Source organism: Salvelinus fontinalis, unplaced genomic scaffold (assembly GCF_029448725.1).
Source record: "Salvelinus fontinalis isolate EN_2023a unplaced genomic scaffold, ASM2944872v1 scaffold_0486, whole genome shotgun sequence".
Classification (NCBI taxonomy): domain Eukaryota; kingdom Metazoa; phylum Chordata; class Actinopteri; order Salmoniformes; family Salmonidae; genus Salvelinus; species Salvelinus fontinalis.
In genome coordinates, this window is record NW_026600695.1 from 66,017 (window position 1) to 82,141 (window position 16,125).

The window sequence follows — 16,125 nt, forward strand, 5'->3', positions numbered from 1 at the left end:
CTCAGGTAAAGAACACCAAGGAGCACTCAGTTCTATTCCAGAACCCAGGTAAAGATCACCAAGGAATTATTTTCCAGAAACCAGGTAAAGAAGAATAAAACTATTGACTGCCAATAGACTCATTGTGACTGGTCTGGATGTTCACTATTAAAATAAATCTTCCCTGGGATTAGTTTTTACCACTATTTTACAACACATGTATCTTATTGTGTGGTTAAATCAGACCCAGTTATGATTGTTATTTTGTTGTGTTGAGCGAGAGCTCCCTTGGTGGGCTTCAAGCTCCCTTGGTGGGCTTCAAGCTCCCTTGGTATCAGCGCTACTGTATTAATGTGATGTGACTGAGCTGAAGGCCTGAGCTTCCCTTGCCTCCGCCTCACGTGGGATCCTTTGCCTTCTATTCCAGGTTCATGGACGTTATAGGCCACGTTCCCCTGCTCAGACGTTACTTGACTCAACCAATGGTTGCGTGCCACTTCATTGACTGTGCCGTCGGGCACCAGACTGCTATAACATGATGTGGTTGGCTGATCGGTTAAACACCTACCCAGGCGTTGTAAGATCAGCAACATCTGGCCAGAGGAACACACCCTTAAATAAAACGACAGGCCACTGAGATACGCTACCATGGCAACCTTAATTCATACTGTCAGGCAGCCAAAACTGACCAATCACAGCAGCTTCCTCCTTTCCTATGTTTGACAAGGCATATGCGTGATTGGCTGTAGAGGAGAAAGGTGGAGTTGTGGGCGTGCCTTAGATGGGTTTCGATTAGAACTCACCTGGGCTGCGTTTGTCACGTTCCTGACCTATTTATGTTAGTTTTTGTGTGTTAGTTGGTCAGGACGTGAGGTTGGGTGGGCATTCTATGTTATCTGTTTCTATGTTGGTTTTGGTTTGCCTGGTATGGCTCTTGATTAGAGGCAGGTGGTTTGCGTTTGCCTCTAATTAAGAGTCATATTTAGGTAGGACATTCTCACTGTTTGTTTGTGGGTGATTGTCTCCTGTGTCCGTATGTTATGTTCGTACCACATAGGACTGTAGCGTTTGTTTGTTTCGTTTTCGTTTCGATGTCGTCTGTTACCTGTACGTAAGTTTATGTTTAGTTATGTAAGTTTATGTTCAGGTCTCGTCAACGTCGTTTTGTTATTTTGTAGTTTGGAAAGTGTTTTGTTTCGTTTCGTGTGCCATCGTAATTTATAATAAAGATGGCTTATTTCCCTGAGCCTGCGTTTTGGTCTGAAGATCCTTCTCTCCTCACCTCTTCCGAGGATGAGGAGAGCGTCACCCGTTACAGCGTTCAGTAGGGCACTACGTTGTGGAATTGTGTCAGCTCTATTCATAGCATTTCTATCTGCAGTGTTCAGTGTATTACAACCTGCTGAACGCAGCCCTGCTGAAGTTAGACTTCTGTAGACTGCATTTTAATCATCACTCTTTTGTCATTTGTATTGAATGAATGTTGAACATTTTATGTTCTGGAAATAATCTGGGATTCACAGATTATTTATTAAAACAACACATTAAAACTGACGTCGTCTATAACTTTTTATAAATTTACATTTTGGAATCTATTAGATACTGATCTGAGAAGTGTTCATATTTTTGATATTTAGGTATTTAGATTTCTCCTGATCAATCAATCAGAAATCAATACATCAACAACAAACAGGCACAAAAACATTTCAATAAAAATGGTTTATTCTCTTTAATATAGTATTTGTTCTATCCATAGCAGAAAACAGCCTCCATGCCACTCAGTGCTATTATAGCTCTGACCCCAGGCCAGTGCAGCTCCATACTGACCAACACACATCTCACAGCACAACACCAGTGCCAAACTGACCTGGAGTCAGTCTCTGTATCACATCTGTATCACATCTGACATCAGCTTAATCAATATCACACCGCATAGCTTGGATCCGATACGTTGTGTGTGACTGGGGCCAAGCAACGCTAGTACCCACGTTGTGACAGATTTAGGTTTTATCCAAGAGTGTTGTGTGTGTTGCAAGTTGGCGTCTTGCTCCAGTATGGCTGTAGACTTGGAGGCAGATCGTTTCTACCACGAAAGGGTCACAAGTTGAGGTAACAAAGGTTTTCCTGGACGGCAAGAAGGAACAGAGACACGATCAAAAGAATGGAAGTCTGGGCTTGTTCCAATCTGGGTGTTACAGGTGTGAGAATGTGTACATGTCAGGGTTCTCCCCAGGATTAGTTAACAAGGTGGTGCTGCTGCTGACATTTCCTGTAATCTACTCAGAAATATTAAAGATTTTGTTTACATAATGGCGCTGCCAGTCCACCAGGTGGCGCCGCTCTAACATTCTTTGGGGAGAACTCTGTGTGTGTGTTACCTCCTCTCTGTCCATCATGTTGCATTGGATCCACTTATTGCCTTGGTGTGTGTGTTGGAGATGGTCTGTTCATTCAGCACTGGATCTGAGGGACACAGAACATGGTAGTCAGGAGACCATCTCTTTCCAATCCACTCTTCATCACTACAGATCAAAGATTAAAGGGATGGTGAGAGATTCACTCTTCATCACTACAGATCAAAGTTTAAAGGGATGATGAGAGATTCACTCTTCATCAGTACAGAGCAAAGTTTAAAGGGATGGTGAGAGATTCACTCTTCATCACTACAGATCAAAGTTTAAAGGGATGGTGAGAGATTCACTCTTCATCAGTACAGATCAAAGTTTAAAGGGATGGTGAGAGATTCACTCTTCATCAGAACAGATCAAAGTTTAAAGGGATGGTGAGAGATTCACTCTTCATCAGTACAGAGTAAAGTTTAAAGGGATGATGAGAGATTCACTCTTCATCACTACAGATCAAAGTTTAAAGGGATGATGAGAGATTCACTCTTCATCAGTACAGAGCAAAGTTTAAAGGGATGGTGAGAGATTCACTCTTCATCACTACAGATCAAAGTTTAAAGGGATGGTGAGAGATTCACTCTTCATCACTACAGATCAAAGTTTAAAGGGATGGTGAGAGATTCACTCTTCATCAGAACAGATCAAAGTTTAAAGGGATGGTGAGAGATTCACTCTTCATCAGTACAGAGTAAAGTTTAAAGGGATGATGAGAGATTCACTCTTCATCAGTACAGATCAAAGTTTAAAGGGATGGTGAGAGATTCACTCTTCATCGGTACAGATCAAAGTTTAAAGGGATGGTGAGAGATTCACACTCTTACCTTACCCCGTCTCCTTACCTTACCCCGTCTCCTTACCTTACTCCGTCTCCTTACCTTACCCCGTCTCCTTACCCCGTCTCCTTACCCCGTCTCCTTACCTTACCCCGTCTCCTTAAACAGACTATCAGCAGTTGAAACAATGACAAAACATTTCCTGTCCTTGTTTAGGTGAAAAGCTAGGGATGGGTCTGGACAAATGTAACCACTCTCAAATTCATAGACAGAGCTACAGATGGAAGGACTGACCATCCATGATGTCAACATTATAGTTTGAACCACGTTCTCAGGATATACAGGGTGTTTTACATTTACTTTGTTTAAACATTGTAGTAAAATAAGTTTATATTCTGGGTTCTGATGGGGTAGGACAGTTCAACTAAACTCAAGAAGCATTTATAAGTTATATTCTTCAAGAATCAATGGGTGTGTATCATTCATTTATTAGTCCAATAATGGATATAGGAACTGCAGAATGATTTTGTTCTGACTCGATCAGGGATCAAACCACCAACCTTCCTAACGGAGGGAACACACAAACCACAATAATCTGAGATTAATTGACAGAAAATTAATCTATGATTTAATTTCACTATGATGTAAAGGTTAACAGTATTCTACAGGTTTTAAATCAATATGCACACATACTAAAATCTTTTTAAAAAGTTGAAAGATGTAAAAGTTGAAAGATACACAGTTGATTTCAGGTATTACTTACAAAAAAGTTAGTTATGATGTAGAGAACTTAATTTAATCTGAATTTTTCTTGTATTTCATGTAATGTATCATAGTATATAGTCCACTTTAATAGCCTTCCTTTGATATGCAATTCTCTAGTAAATGTATTCTGAGTATTTCAGAAAATAGCAGCTCTGCTGAACATCCTGGAGGAAGCAGAGTTACAGAGAATTGAAGAAGAGGAACCTGAAGGGCAGAATGTTGGTTCTTAGAAAGATATTCAGAGTGAATGAAGGAATAGAGGGGAGATTCCTTCGTCAATTGTCAATGGGTCTGATGGACCAACTCTCTGTATAAAAGACAGGTCAGATCAGACCTCAGACATAGAACAAGAGCATCAGGTAGACTTCAGACACAGAACCAGACCAGAGCATCAGAGACCAGAACATCAGAGACCAGAGCATCAAAGACCAGAGCATCAGAGACCAGATCATTAGAGACCAGAGCATCAGAGACCAGAGCATCAGAGACCAGAGCATCAGAGACCAGAGCATCAAAGACCAGAGCATCAGAGACCAGATCATTAGAGACCAGAGCATCAGAGACCAGATCATTAGAGACCAGAGCATCAGAGACCATCTCAGACAATACAATCTTCAGCATCTCAACCATTTCTCAACCATGAAGACCCTGACTGCTCTACTCCTCCTGGGACTGCTCTGCTCCCTCCATACGACGTCTGCAGGTGTGTGTGTGTGTGTGTGTGTGTGTGTGTGTGTGTGTGTGTGTGTGTGTGTGTGTGTGTGTGTGTGTGTGTGTGTGTGTGTGTGTGTGTGTGTGTGTGTGTGTGTGTGTGTGTGTGTGTGTGTGTGTGTGTGGAGTAGCCATGTTGTGTAATACGCTGTTGGAGACCCACCTGGAGATCTTGATGTTAACTGTGTTTTATGATCATTTGTTTACAGGTGTCATCGCGTTGGAAACAGCACCTGAATGCTGTGTGGAATTCAGCGCGAGGATCCCTCTTAAACAAGTGGTTTCTCTCAGAACAACCTCCAGTAGCTGCCCTCGCAAAGCACTGATGTAAGTAAACATAGTCTACTGTAAACCGGAAACATCTGGGCTAGCCTGGTCCCAGATCTGTTTGTGCCTTCACGTCAACTCCTTGTCATGCCAAACATGACCAGGAGTAACAAGGAGTTGGTATGATAGCACAAACACATCTGGAACCAGGCTACATCCAGGCTACACTGTACAAGACAAGATGGAGCATTCATATTATAGACTGGATGTTCTGAGAGACAATGTGTTGTGTATCTGTTGCAGTTTCACCACAAAGAAAGGGAAGACATTTTGTGTTGACCCTTCTGAAGCCTGGGTCCAGAGTCATGTGACCAAGATTGAGAGCAGATCGACTGCTGCCAAGACGACGACGATGTCATCAACCACCATCACCCCCTAACACCCTAACCCTTGGTGGTGCACTATAAAGGGAATAGGTTGCCATTAGTGACACAAACCTTGTTAATACCCTATCTGAGATTGTTATAGAGGAGGTTAAATGTAATGTACTAGGTTGATACCCTGTCTGAGATTGTTATAGAGGAGGTTAAATGTAATGTACTAGGTTAATACCCTATCTGAGATTGGTATAGAGGAGGATCAATGTAATGTACTAGGTTAATACCCTATCTGAGATTGGTATAGAGGAGGATCAATGTAATGTACTAGGTTAATACCCTATCTGAGATTGGTATAGAGGAGGTTAAATGTAATGTACTAGGTTAATACCCTATCTGAGATTGGTATAGAGGAGGATCAATGTAATGTACTAGGTTAATACCCTATCTGAGATTGGTATAGAGGAGGATCAATGTAATGTACTAGGTTAATACCCTATCTGAGATTGGTATAGAGGAGGATCAATGTAATGTACTAGGTTAATACCCTATCTGAGATTGGTATAGAGGAGGTTAAATGTAATATACTAGGTTAATACCCTATCTGAGATTGGTATAGAGGAGGATCAATGTAATGTACTATGTTAATACCCTATCTGAGATTGGTATAGAGGAGGATCAATGTAATGTACTATGTTGATACCCTATCTGAGATTGGTACGGAGGAGGTTAAATGTAATTCTAATTGTTTATTTTTCTATAACTGTAAAAATATTTGACATGTAGCTATTCAGTAACCTATTTAATATTTTATAAAGCTGTTGATTATTTCAAACATATCCTGTATGTATTAATGGGTTGTAACTAGGTCTTTTCTGCTATATAAATATTGTATTTTTCACACACACATCTGTGGTTGTTTAAATAAATAAATTCTTCTGAAGAATTCTCTATGATATTCATTTTACCATCAGAACAGCCTCAGTTAGTCAGTGTTCTACAGCGATGCTTGACAGCTGTGTCAAGTTTTATTAATTTTTTAAAATTTAACTAGGCAAGTCAGTGAAGAATAAATTCTTATTTACAATGACGGCCTACCGGGGAACAGTGAGTTAACTGCCTTGTCCAGGAGTAAAACGACAGATTTTTACAATTTCAGCTCTGCGATTCGATCCAGCAACTTTTTGGTTACTGGCACCACGCTCTAACCACTACTCTACCTGCCACCACCAAGTTGGCTGGATGTCCTTTGGGTGGTGGACAATTGTTGACACACATGGAAAACTGTTGACCGTGAAATGTTCCTAATGGTTTGTACACTCAGTGTATGACTACCTTCTGTCACACACCATTTCAAAATCCTCTCATCGACACTGACTGATGCCATCTACAGGAGCAAAACGGAACTAACGTCCTAGACACTTCAATTTTATTATGAACTGGTATAATGCTGTAATAACAGTCTGTTACTTTATGAACTGGTATAATGCTGTAATAACAGTCTGTATTACTTTATGAACTGGTATAATGCTGTAATAACAGTCTGAATTACTTTATGAACTGGTATAATGCTGTAATAACAGTCTGTTACTTTATGAACTGGTATAATGCTGTAATAACAGTCTGTGTTACTTTATGAACTGGTATAATGCTGTAATAACAGTCTGTTACTTTATGAACTGGTATAATGCTGTAATAACAGTCTGTTACTTTATGAACTGGTATAATGCTGTAATAACAGTCTGTTACTTTATGAACTGGTATAATGCTGTAATAACAGTCTGTATTACTTTATGAACTGGTATAATGCTGTAATAACAGTCTGTTACTTTATGAACTGGTATAATGCTGTAATAACAGTCTGTTACTTTATGAACTGGCATAATGCTGTAATAACAGTCTGTTACTTTATGAACTGGTATAATGCTGTAATAACAGTCTGTATTACTTTATGAACTGGTATAATGCTGTAATAACAGTCTGTGTTACTTTATGAACTGGTATAATGCTGTAATAACAGTCTGTTACTTTATGAACTGGTATAATGCTGTAATAACAGTCTGTTACTTTATGAACTGGTATAATGCTGTAATAACAGTCTGTTACTTTATGAACTGGTATAATGCTGTAATAACAGTCTGTTACTTTATGAACTGGTATAATGCTGTAATAACAGTCTGTGTTACTTTATGAACTGGTATAATGCTGCAATAACAGTCTGTGTTACTTTATGAACTGGTATAATGCTGTAATAACAGTCTGTTACTTTATGAACTGGTATAATGCTGTAATAACAGTCTGCTACTTTATGAACTGGTATAATGCTGTAATAACAGTCTGTATTACTTTATGAACTGGTATAATGCTGTAATAACAGTCTGTTACTTTATGAACTGGTATAATGCTGTAATAACAGTCTGTTACTTTATGAACTGGTATAATGCTGTAATAACAGTCTGTTACTTTATGAACTGGTATAATGCTGTAATAACAGTCTGTTACTTTATGAACTGGTATAATGCTGTAATAACAGTCTGTATTACTTTATGAACTGGTATAATGCTGTAATAACAGTCTGTTACTTTATGAACTGGTATAATGCTGTAATAACAGTCTGTTACTTTATGAACTGGTATAATGCTGTAATAACAGTCTGTGTTACTTTATGAACTGGTATAATGCTGTAATAACAGTCTGTTACTTTATGAACTGGTATAATGCTGTAATAACAGTCTGTATTACTTTATGAACTGGTATAATACTGTAATAACAGTCTGTGTTACTTTATGAACTGGTATAATGCTGTAATAACAGTCTGTTACTTTATGAACTGGTATAATGCTGTAATAACAGTCTGTTACTTTATGAACTGGTATAAGGCTGTAATAACAGTCTGTGTTACTTTATGAACTGGTATAATGCTGTAATAACAGTCTGTATTACTTTATGAACTGGTATAATGCTGTAATAACAGTCTGTTACTTTATGAACTGGTATAATGCTGTAATAACAGTCTGTTACTTTATGAACTGGTATAATGCTGTAATAACAGTCTGTTACTTTATGAACTGGTATAATGCTGTAATAACAGTCTGTTACTTTATGAACTGGTATAATGCTGTAATAACAGTCTGTTACTTTATGAACTGGTATAATGCTGTAATAACAGTCTGTATTACTTTATGAACTGGTATAATGCTGTAATAACAGTCTGTATTACTTTATGAACTGGTATAATGCTGTAATAACAGTCTGTGTTACTTTATGAACTGGTATAATGCTGTAATAACAGTCTGTTACTTTATGAACTGGTATAATGCTGTAATAACAGTCTGTTACTTTATGAACTGGTATAATGCTGTAATAACAGTCTGTGTTACTTTATGAACTGGTATAATGCTGTAATAACAGTCTGTATTACTTTATGAACTGGTATAATGCTGTAATAACAGTCTGTTACTTTATGAACTGGTATAATGCTGTAATAACAGTCTGTTACTTTATGAACTGGTATAATGCTGTAATAACAGTCTGTTACTTTATGAACTGATATAATGCTGTAATAACAGTCTGTGTTACTTTATGAACTGGTATAATGCTGTAATAACAGTCTGTATTACTTTATGAACTGGTATAATGCTGTAATAACAGTCTGTTACTTTATGAACTGGTATAATGCTGTAATAACAGTCTGTGTTACTTTATGAACTGGTATAATGCTGTAATAACAGTCTGTATTACTTTATGAACTGGTATAATGCTGTAATAACAGTCTGTTACTTTATGAACTGGTATAAGGCTGTAATAACAGTCTGTGTTACTTTATGAACTGGTATAATGCTGTAATAACAGTCTGTATTACTTTATGAACTGGTATAATGCTGTAATAACAGTCTGTATTACTTTATGAACTGGTATAATGCTGTAATAACAGTCTGTATTACTTTATGAACTGGTATAAGGCTGTAATAACAGTCTGTATTACTTTATGAACTGGTATAAGGCTGTAATAACAGTCTGTATTACTTTATGAACTGGTATAATGCTGTAATAACAGTCTGTATTACTTTATGAACTGGTATAATGCTGTAATAACAGTCTGTTACTTTATGAACTGGTATAATGCTGTAATAACAGTCTGTTACTTTATGAACTGGTATAAGGCTGTAATAACAGTCTGTTACTTTATGAACTGGTATAATGCTGTAATAACAGTATGTGTTACTTTATGAACTGGTATAATGCTGCAATAACAGTCTGTATTACTTTATGAACTGGTATAATGCTGTAATAACAGTATGTGTTACTTTATGAACTGGTATAATGCTGTAATAACAGTCTGTTACTTTATGAACTGGTATAATGCTGTAATAACAGTCTGTGTTACTTTATGAACTGGTATAATGCTGTAATAACAGTCTGTATTACTTTATGAACTGGTATAATGCTGTAATAACAGTCTGTATTACTTTATGAACTGGTATAATGCTGTAATAACAGTCTGTTACTTTATGAACTGGTATAAGGCTGTAATAACAGTCTGTTACTTTATGAACTGGTATAATGCTGTAATAACAGTCTGTTACTTTATAAACTGGTATAATGCTGTAATAACAGTCTGTTACTTTATGAACTGGTATAATGCTTTAATAACAGTCTGTATTACTTTATGAACTGGTATAATGCTGTAATAACAGTCTGTTACTTTATGAACTGGTATAATGCTGTAATAACAGTCTGTATTACTTTATGAACTGGTATAATACTGTAATAACAGTCTGTGTTACTTTATGAACTGGTATAATGCTGTAATAACAGTCTGTTACTTTATGAACTGGTATAATGCTGTAATAACAGTCTGTTACTTTATGAACTGGTATAAGGCTGTAATAACAGTCTGTGTTACTTTATGAACTGGTATAATGCTGTAATAACAGTCTGTATTACTTTATGAACTGGTATAATGCTGTAATAACAGTCTGTTACTTTATGAACTGGTATAATGCTGTAATAACAGTCTGTGTTACTTTATGAACTGGTATAATGCTGTAATAACAGTCTGTTACTTTATGAACTGGTATAATGCTGTAATAACAGTCTGTTACTTTATGAACTGGTATAATGCTGTAATAACAGTCTGTTACTTTATGAACTGGTATAATGCTGTAATAACAGTCTGTATTACTTTATGAACTGGTATAATGCTGTAATAACAGTCTGTATTACTTTATGAACTGGTATAATGCTGTAATAACAGTCTGTGTTACTTTATGAACTGGTATAATGCTGTAATAACAGTCTGTTACTTTATGAACTGGTATAATGCTGTAATAACAGTCTGTTACTTTATGAACTGGTATAATGCTGTAATAACAGTCTGTGTTACTTTATGAACTGGTATAATGCTGTAATAACAGTCTGTATTACTTTATGAACTGGTATAATGCTGTAATAACAGTCTGTTACTTTATGAACTGGTATAATGCTGTAATAACAGTCTGTTACTTTATGAACTGGTATAATGCTGTAATAACAGTCTGTTACTTTATGAACTGATATAATGCTGTAATAACAGTCTGTGTTACTTTATGAACTGGTATAATGCTGTAATAACAGTCTGTATTACTTTATGAACTGGTATAATGCTGTAATAACAGTCTGTGTTACTTTATGAACTGGTATAATGCTGTAATAACAGTCTGTTACTTTATGAACTGGTATAATGCTGTAATAACAGTCTGTGTTACTTTATGAACTGGTATAATGCTGTAATAACAGTCTGTATTACTTTATGAACTGGTATAATGCTGTAATAACAGTCTGTTACTTTATGAACTGGTATAAGGCTGTAATAACAGTCTGTGTTACTTTATGAACTGGTATAATGCTGTAATAACAGTCTGTATTACTTTATGAACTGGTATAATGCTGTAATAACAGTCTGTATTACTTTATGAACTGGTATAATGCTGTAATAACAGTCTGTATTACTTTATGAACTGGTATAAGGCTGTAATAACAGTCTGTATTACTTTATGAACTGGTATAAGGCTGTAATAACAGTCTGTATTACTTTATGAACTGGTATAATGCTGTAATAACAGTCTGTATTACTTTATGAACTGGTATAATGCTGTAATTACAGTCTGTTACTTTATGAACTGGTATGATGCTGTAATAACAGTCTGTTACTTTATGAACTGGTATAAGGCTGTAATAACAGTCTGTTACTTTATGAACTGGTATAATGCTGTAATAACAGTATGTGTTACTTTATGAACTGGTATAATGCTGCAATAACAGTCTGTATTACTTTATGAACTGGTATAATGCTGTAATAACAGTATGTGTTACTTTATGAACTGGTATAATGCTGTAATAACAGTCTGTTACTTTATGAACTGGTATAATGCTGTAATAACAGTCTGTGTTACTTTATGAACTGGTATAATGCTGTAATAACAGTCTGTATTACTTTATGAACTGGTATAATGCTGTAATAACAGTCTGTATTACTTTATGAACTGGTATAATGCTGTAATAACAGTCTGTTACTTTATGAACTGGTATAAGGCTGTAATAACAGTCTGTTACTTTATGAACTGGTATAATGCTGTAATAACAGTCTGTTACTTTATAAACTGGTATAATGCTGTAATAACAGTCTGTTACTTTATGAACTGGTATAATGCTTTAATAACAGTCTGTATTACTTTATGAACTGGTATAATGCTGTAATAACAGTCTGTATTACTTTATGAACTGGTATAATGCTGTAATAACAGTCTGTATTACTTTATGAACTGGTATAATGCTGTAATAACAGTCTGTTACTTTATGAACTGGTATAATGCTGTAATAACAGTCTGTGTTACTTTATGAACTGGTATAATGCTGTAATAACAGTCTGCTACTTTATGAACTGGTATAATGCTGTAATAACAGTCTGTTACTTTATGAACTGGTATAATGCTGTAATAACAGTCTGTTACTTTATGAACTGGTATAATGCTGTAATAACAGTCTGTATTACTTTATGAACTGGTATAATGCTGTAATAACAGTCTGTTACTTTATGAACTGGTATAATGCTGTAATAACAGTCTGTATTACTTTATGAACTGGTATAATGCTGTAATTACAGTCTGTTACTTTATGAACTGGTATAATGCTGTAATAACAGTCTGTTACTTTATGAACTGGTATAATGCTGTAATAACAGTCTGTTACTTTATGAACTGGTATAATGCTGTAATAACAGTCTGTTACTTTATGAACTGATATAATGCTGTAATAACAGTCTGTGTTACTTTATGAACTGGTATAATGCTGTAATAACAGTCTGTATTACTTTATGAACTGGTATAATGCTGTAATAACAGTCTGTTACTTTATGAACTGGTATAATGCTGTAATAACAGTCTGTGTTACTTTATGAACTGGTATAATGCTGTAATAACAGTCTGTATTACTTTATGAACTGGTATAATGCTGTAATAACAGTCTGTTACTTTATGAACTGGTATAAGGCTGTAATAACAGTCTGTGTTACTTTATGAACTGGTATAATGCTGTAATAACAGTCTGTATTACTTTATGAACTGGTATAATGCTGTAATAACAGTCTGTATTACTTTATGAACTGGTATAATGCTGTAATAACAGTCTGTATTACTTTATGAACTGGTATAAGGCTGTAATAACAGTCTGTATTACTTTATGAACTGGTATAAGGCTGTAATAACAGTCTGTATTACTTTATGAACTGGTATAATGCTGTAATAACAGTCTGTATTACTTTATGAACTGGTATAATGCTGTAATAACAGTCTGTTACTTTATGAACTGGTATAATGCTGTAATAACAGTCTGTTACTTTATGAACTGGTATAAGGCTGTAATAACAGTCTGTTACTTTATGAACTGGTATAATGCTGTAATAACAGTATGTGTTACTTTATGAACTGGTATAATGCTGCAATAACAGTCTGTATTACTTTATGAACTGGTATAATGCTGTAATAACAGTATGTGTTACTTTATGAACTGGTATAATGCTGTAATAACAGTCTGTTACTTTATGAACTGGTATAATGCTGTAATAACAGTCTGTGTTACTTTATGAACTGGTATAATGCTGTAATAACAGTCTGTATTACTTTATGAACTGGTATAATGCTGTAATAACAGTCTGTATTACTCTATGAACTGGTATAATGCTGTAATAACAGTCTGTTACTTTATGAACTGGTATAAGGCTGTAATAACAGTCTGTTACTTTATGAACTGGTATAATGCTGTAATAACAGTCTGTTACTTTATAAACTGGTATAATGCTGTAATAACAGTCTGTTACTTTATGAACTGGTATAATGCTTTAATAACAGTCTGTATTACTTTATGAACTGGTATAATGCTGTAATAACAGTCTGTTACTTTATGAACTGGTATAATGCTGTAATAACAGTCTGTATTACTTTATGAACTGGTATAATACTGTAATAACAGTCTGTGTTACTTTATGAACTGGTATAATCCTGTAATAACAGTCTGTTACTTTATGAACTGGTATAATGCTGTAATAACAGTCTGTTACTTTATGAACTGGTATAAGGCTGTAATAACAGTCTGTGTTACTTTATGAACTGGTATAATGCTGTAATAACAGTCTGTATTACTTTATGAACTGGTATAATGCTGTAATAACAGTCTGTTACTTTATGAACTGGTATAATGCTGTAATAACAGTCTGTGTTACTTTATGAACTGGTATAATGCTGTAATAACAGTCTGTTACTTTATGAACTGGTATAATGCTGTAATAACAGTCTGTTACTTTATGAACTGGTATAATGCTGTAATAACAGTCTGTTACTTTATGAACTGGTATAATGCTGTAATAACAGTCTGTATTACTTTATGAACTGGTATAATGCTGTAATAACAGTCTGTATTACTTTATGAACTGGTATAATGCTGTAATAACAGTCTGTGTTACTTTATGAACTGGTATAATGCTGTAATAACAGTCTGTTACTTTATGAACTGGTATAATGCTGTAATAACAGTCTGTTACTTTATGAACTGGTATAATGCTGTAATAACAGTCTGTGTTACTTTATGAACTGGTATAATGCTGTAATAACAGTCTGTATTACTTTATGAACTGGTATAATGCTGTAATAACAGTCTGTTACTTTATGAACTGGTATAATGCTGTAATAACAGTCTGTTACTTTATGAACTGGTATAATGCTGTAATAACAGTCTGTTACTTTATGAACTGATATAATGCTGTAATAACAGTCTGTGTTACTTTATGAACTGGTATAATGCTGTAATAACAGTCTGTATTACTTTATGAACTGGTATAATGCTGTAATAACAGTCTGTGTTACTTTATGAACTGGTATAATGCTGTAATAACAGTCTGTTACTTTATGAACTGGTATAATGCTGTAATAACAGTCTGTGTTACTTTATGAACTGGTATAATGCTGTAATAACAGTCTGTATTACTTTATGAACTGGTATAATGCTGTAATAACAGTCTGTTACTTTATGAACTGGTATAAGGCTGTAATAACAGTCTGTGTTACTTTATGAACTGGTATAATGCTGTAATAACAGTCTGTATTACTTTATGAACTGGTATAATGCTGTAATAACAGTCTGTATTACTTTATGAACTGGTATAATGCTGTAATAACAGTCTGTATTACTTTATGAACTGGTATAAGGCTGTAATAACAGTCTGTATTACTTTATGAACTGGTATAAGGCTGTAATAACAGTCTGTATTACTTTATGAACTGGTATAATGCTGTAATAACAGTCTGTATTACTTTATGAACTGGTATAATGCTGTAATTACAGTCTGTTACTTTATGAACTGGTATGATGCTGTAATAACAGTCTGTTACTTTATGAACTGGTATAAGGCTGTAATAACAGTCTGTTACTTTATGAACTGGTATAATGCTGTAATAACAGTATGTGTTACTTTATGAACTGGTATAATGCTGCAATAACAGTCTGTATTACTTTATGAACTGGTATAATGCTGTAATAACAGTATGTGTTACTTTATGAACTGGTATAATGCTGTAATAACAGTCTGTTACTTTATGAACTGGTATAATGCTGTAATAACAGTCTGTGTTACTTTATGAACTGGTATAATGCTGTAATAACAGTCTGTATTACTTTATGAACTGGTATAATGCTGTAATAACAGTCTGTATTACTTTATGAACTGGTATAATGCTGTAATAACAGTCTGTTACTTTATGAACTGGTATAAGGCTGTAATAACAGTCTGTTACTTTATGAACTGGTATAATGCTGTAATAACAGTCTGTTACTTTATGAACTGGTATAATGCTGTAATAACAGTCTGTTACTTTATGAACTGGTATAATGCTTTAATAACAGTCTGTATTACTTTATGAACTGGTATAATGCTGTAATAACAGTCTGTATTACTTTATGAACTGGTATAATGCTGTAATAACAGTCTGTATTACTTTATGAACTGGTATAATGCTGTAATAACAGTCTGTTACTTTATGAACTGGTATAATGCTGTAATAACAGTCTGTGTTACTTTATGAACTGGTATAATGCTGTAATAACAGTCTGCTACTTTATGAACTGGTATAATGCTGTAATAACAGTCTGTTACTTTATGAACTGGTATAATGCTGTAATAACAGTCTGTTACTTTATGAACTGGTATAATGCTGTAATAACAGTCTGTATTACTTTATGAACTGGTATAATGCTGTAATAACAGTCTGTTACTTTATGAACTGGTATAATGCTGTAATAACAGTCTGTATTACTTTA

The 16,125-nt window shown here is 34.9% G+C and overlaps 2 protein-coding genes across 2 annotated transcripts in view; both read left to right on the forward strand.

The window, feature by feature from the left end:
• Positions 1-788, forward strand: part of LOC129846237 (C-C motif chemokine 13-like) — a 9,745-nt gene extending 8,957 nt beyond the window's left edge. Inside the window, exon 3 of the mRNA XM_055914242.1 lies at positions 407-788. Coding sequence (XP_055770217.1) covers positions 407-518 — 112 coding nt within the window. The 3' untranslated portion in view covers positions 519-788. The remainder of the gene's footprint in view (positions 1-406) is intronic.
• Positions 789-4,119: 3,331 nt separating this feature from the next.
• Positions 4,120-6,129, forward strand: LOC129846236 (C-C motif chemokine 13-like). Its single transcript, XM_055914240.1, has 3 exons — positions 4,120-4,625; positions 4,843-4,960; positions 5,204-6,129. Exons 1-3 carry the CDS (start codon positions 4,562-4,564, stop codon positions 5,337-5,339), a joined length of 318 nt encoding a protein of 105 aa, XP_055770215.1. The 5' UTR covers positions 4,120-4,561; the 3' UTR covers positions 5,340-6,129.
• Positions 6,130-16,125: the final 9,996 nt, after the last annotated feature.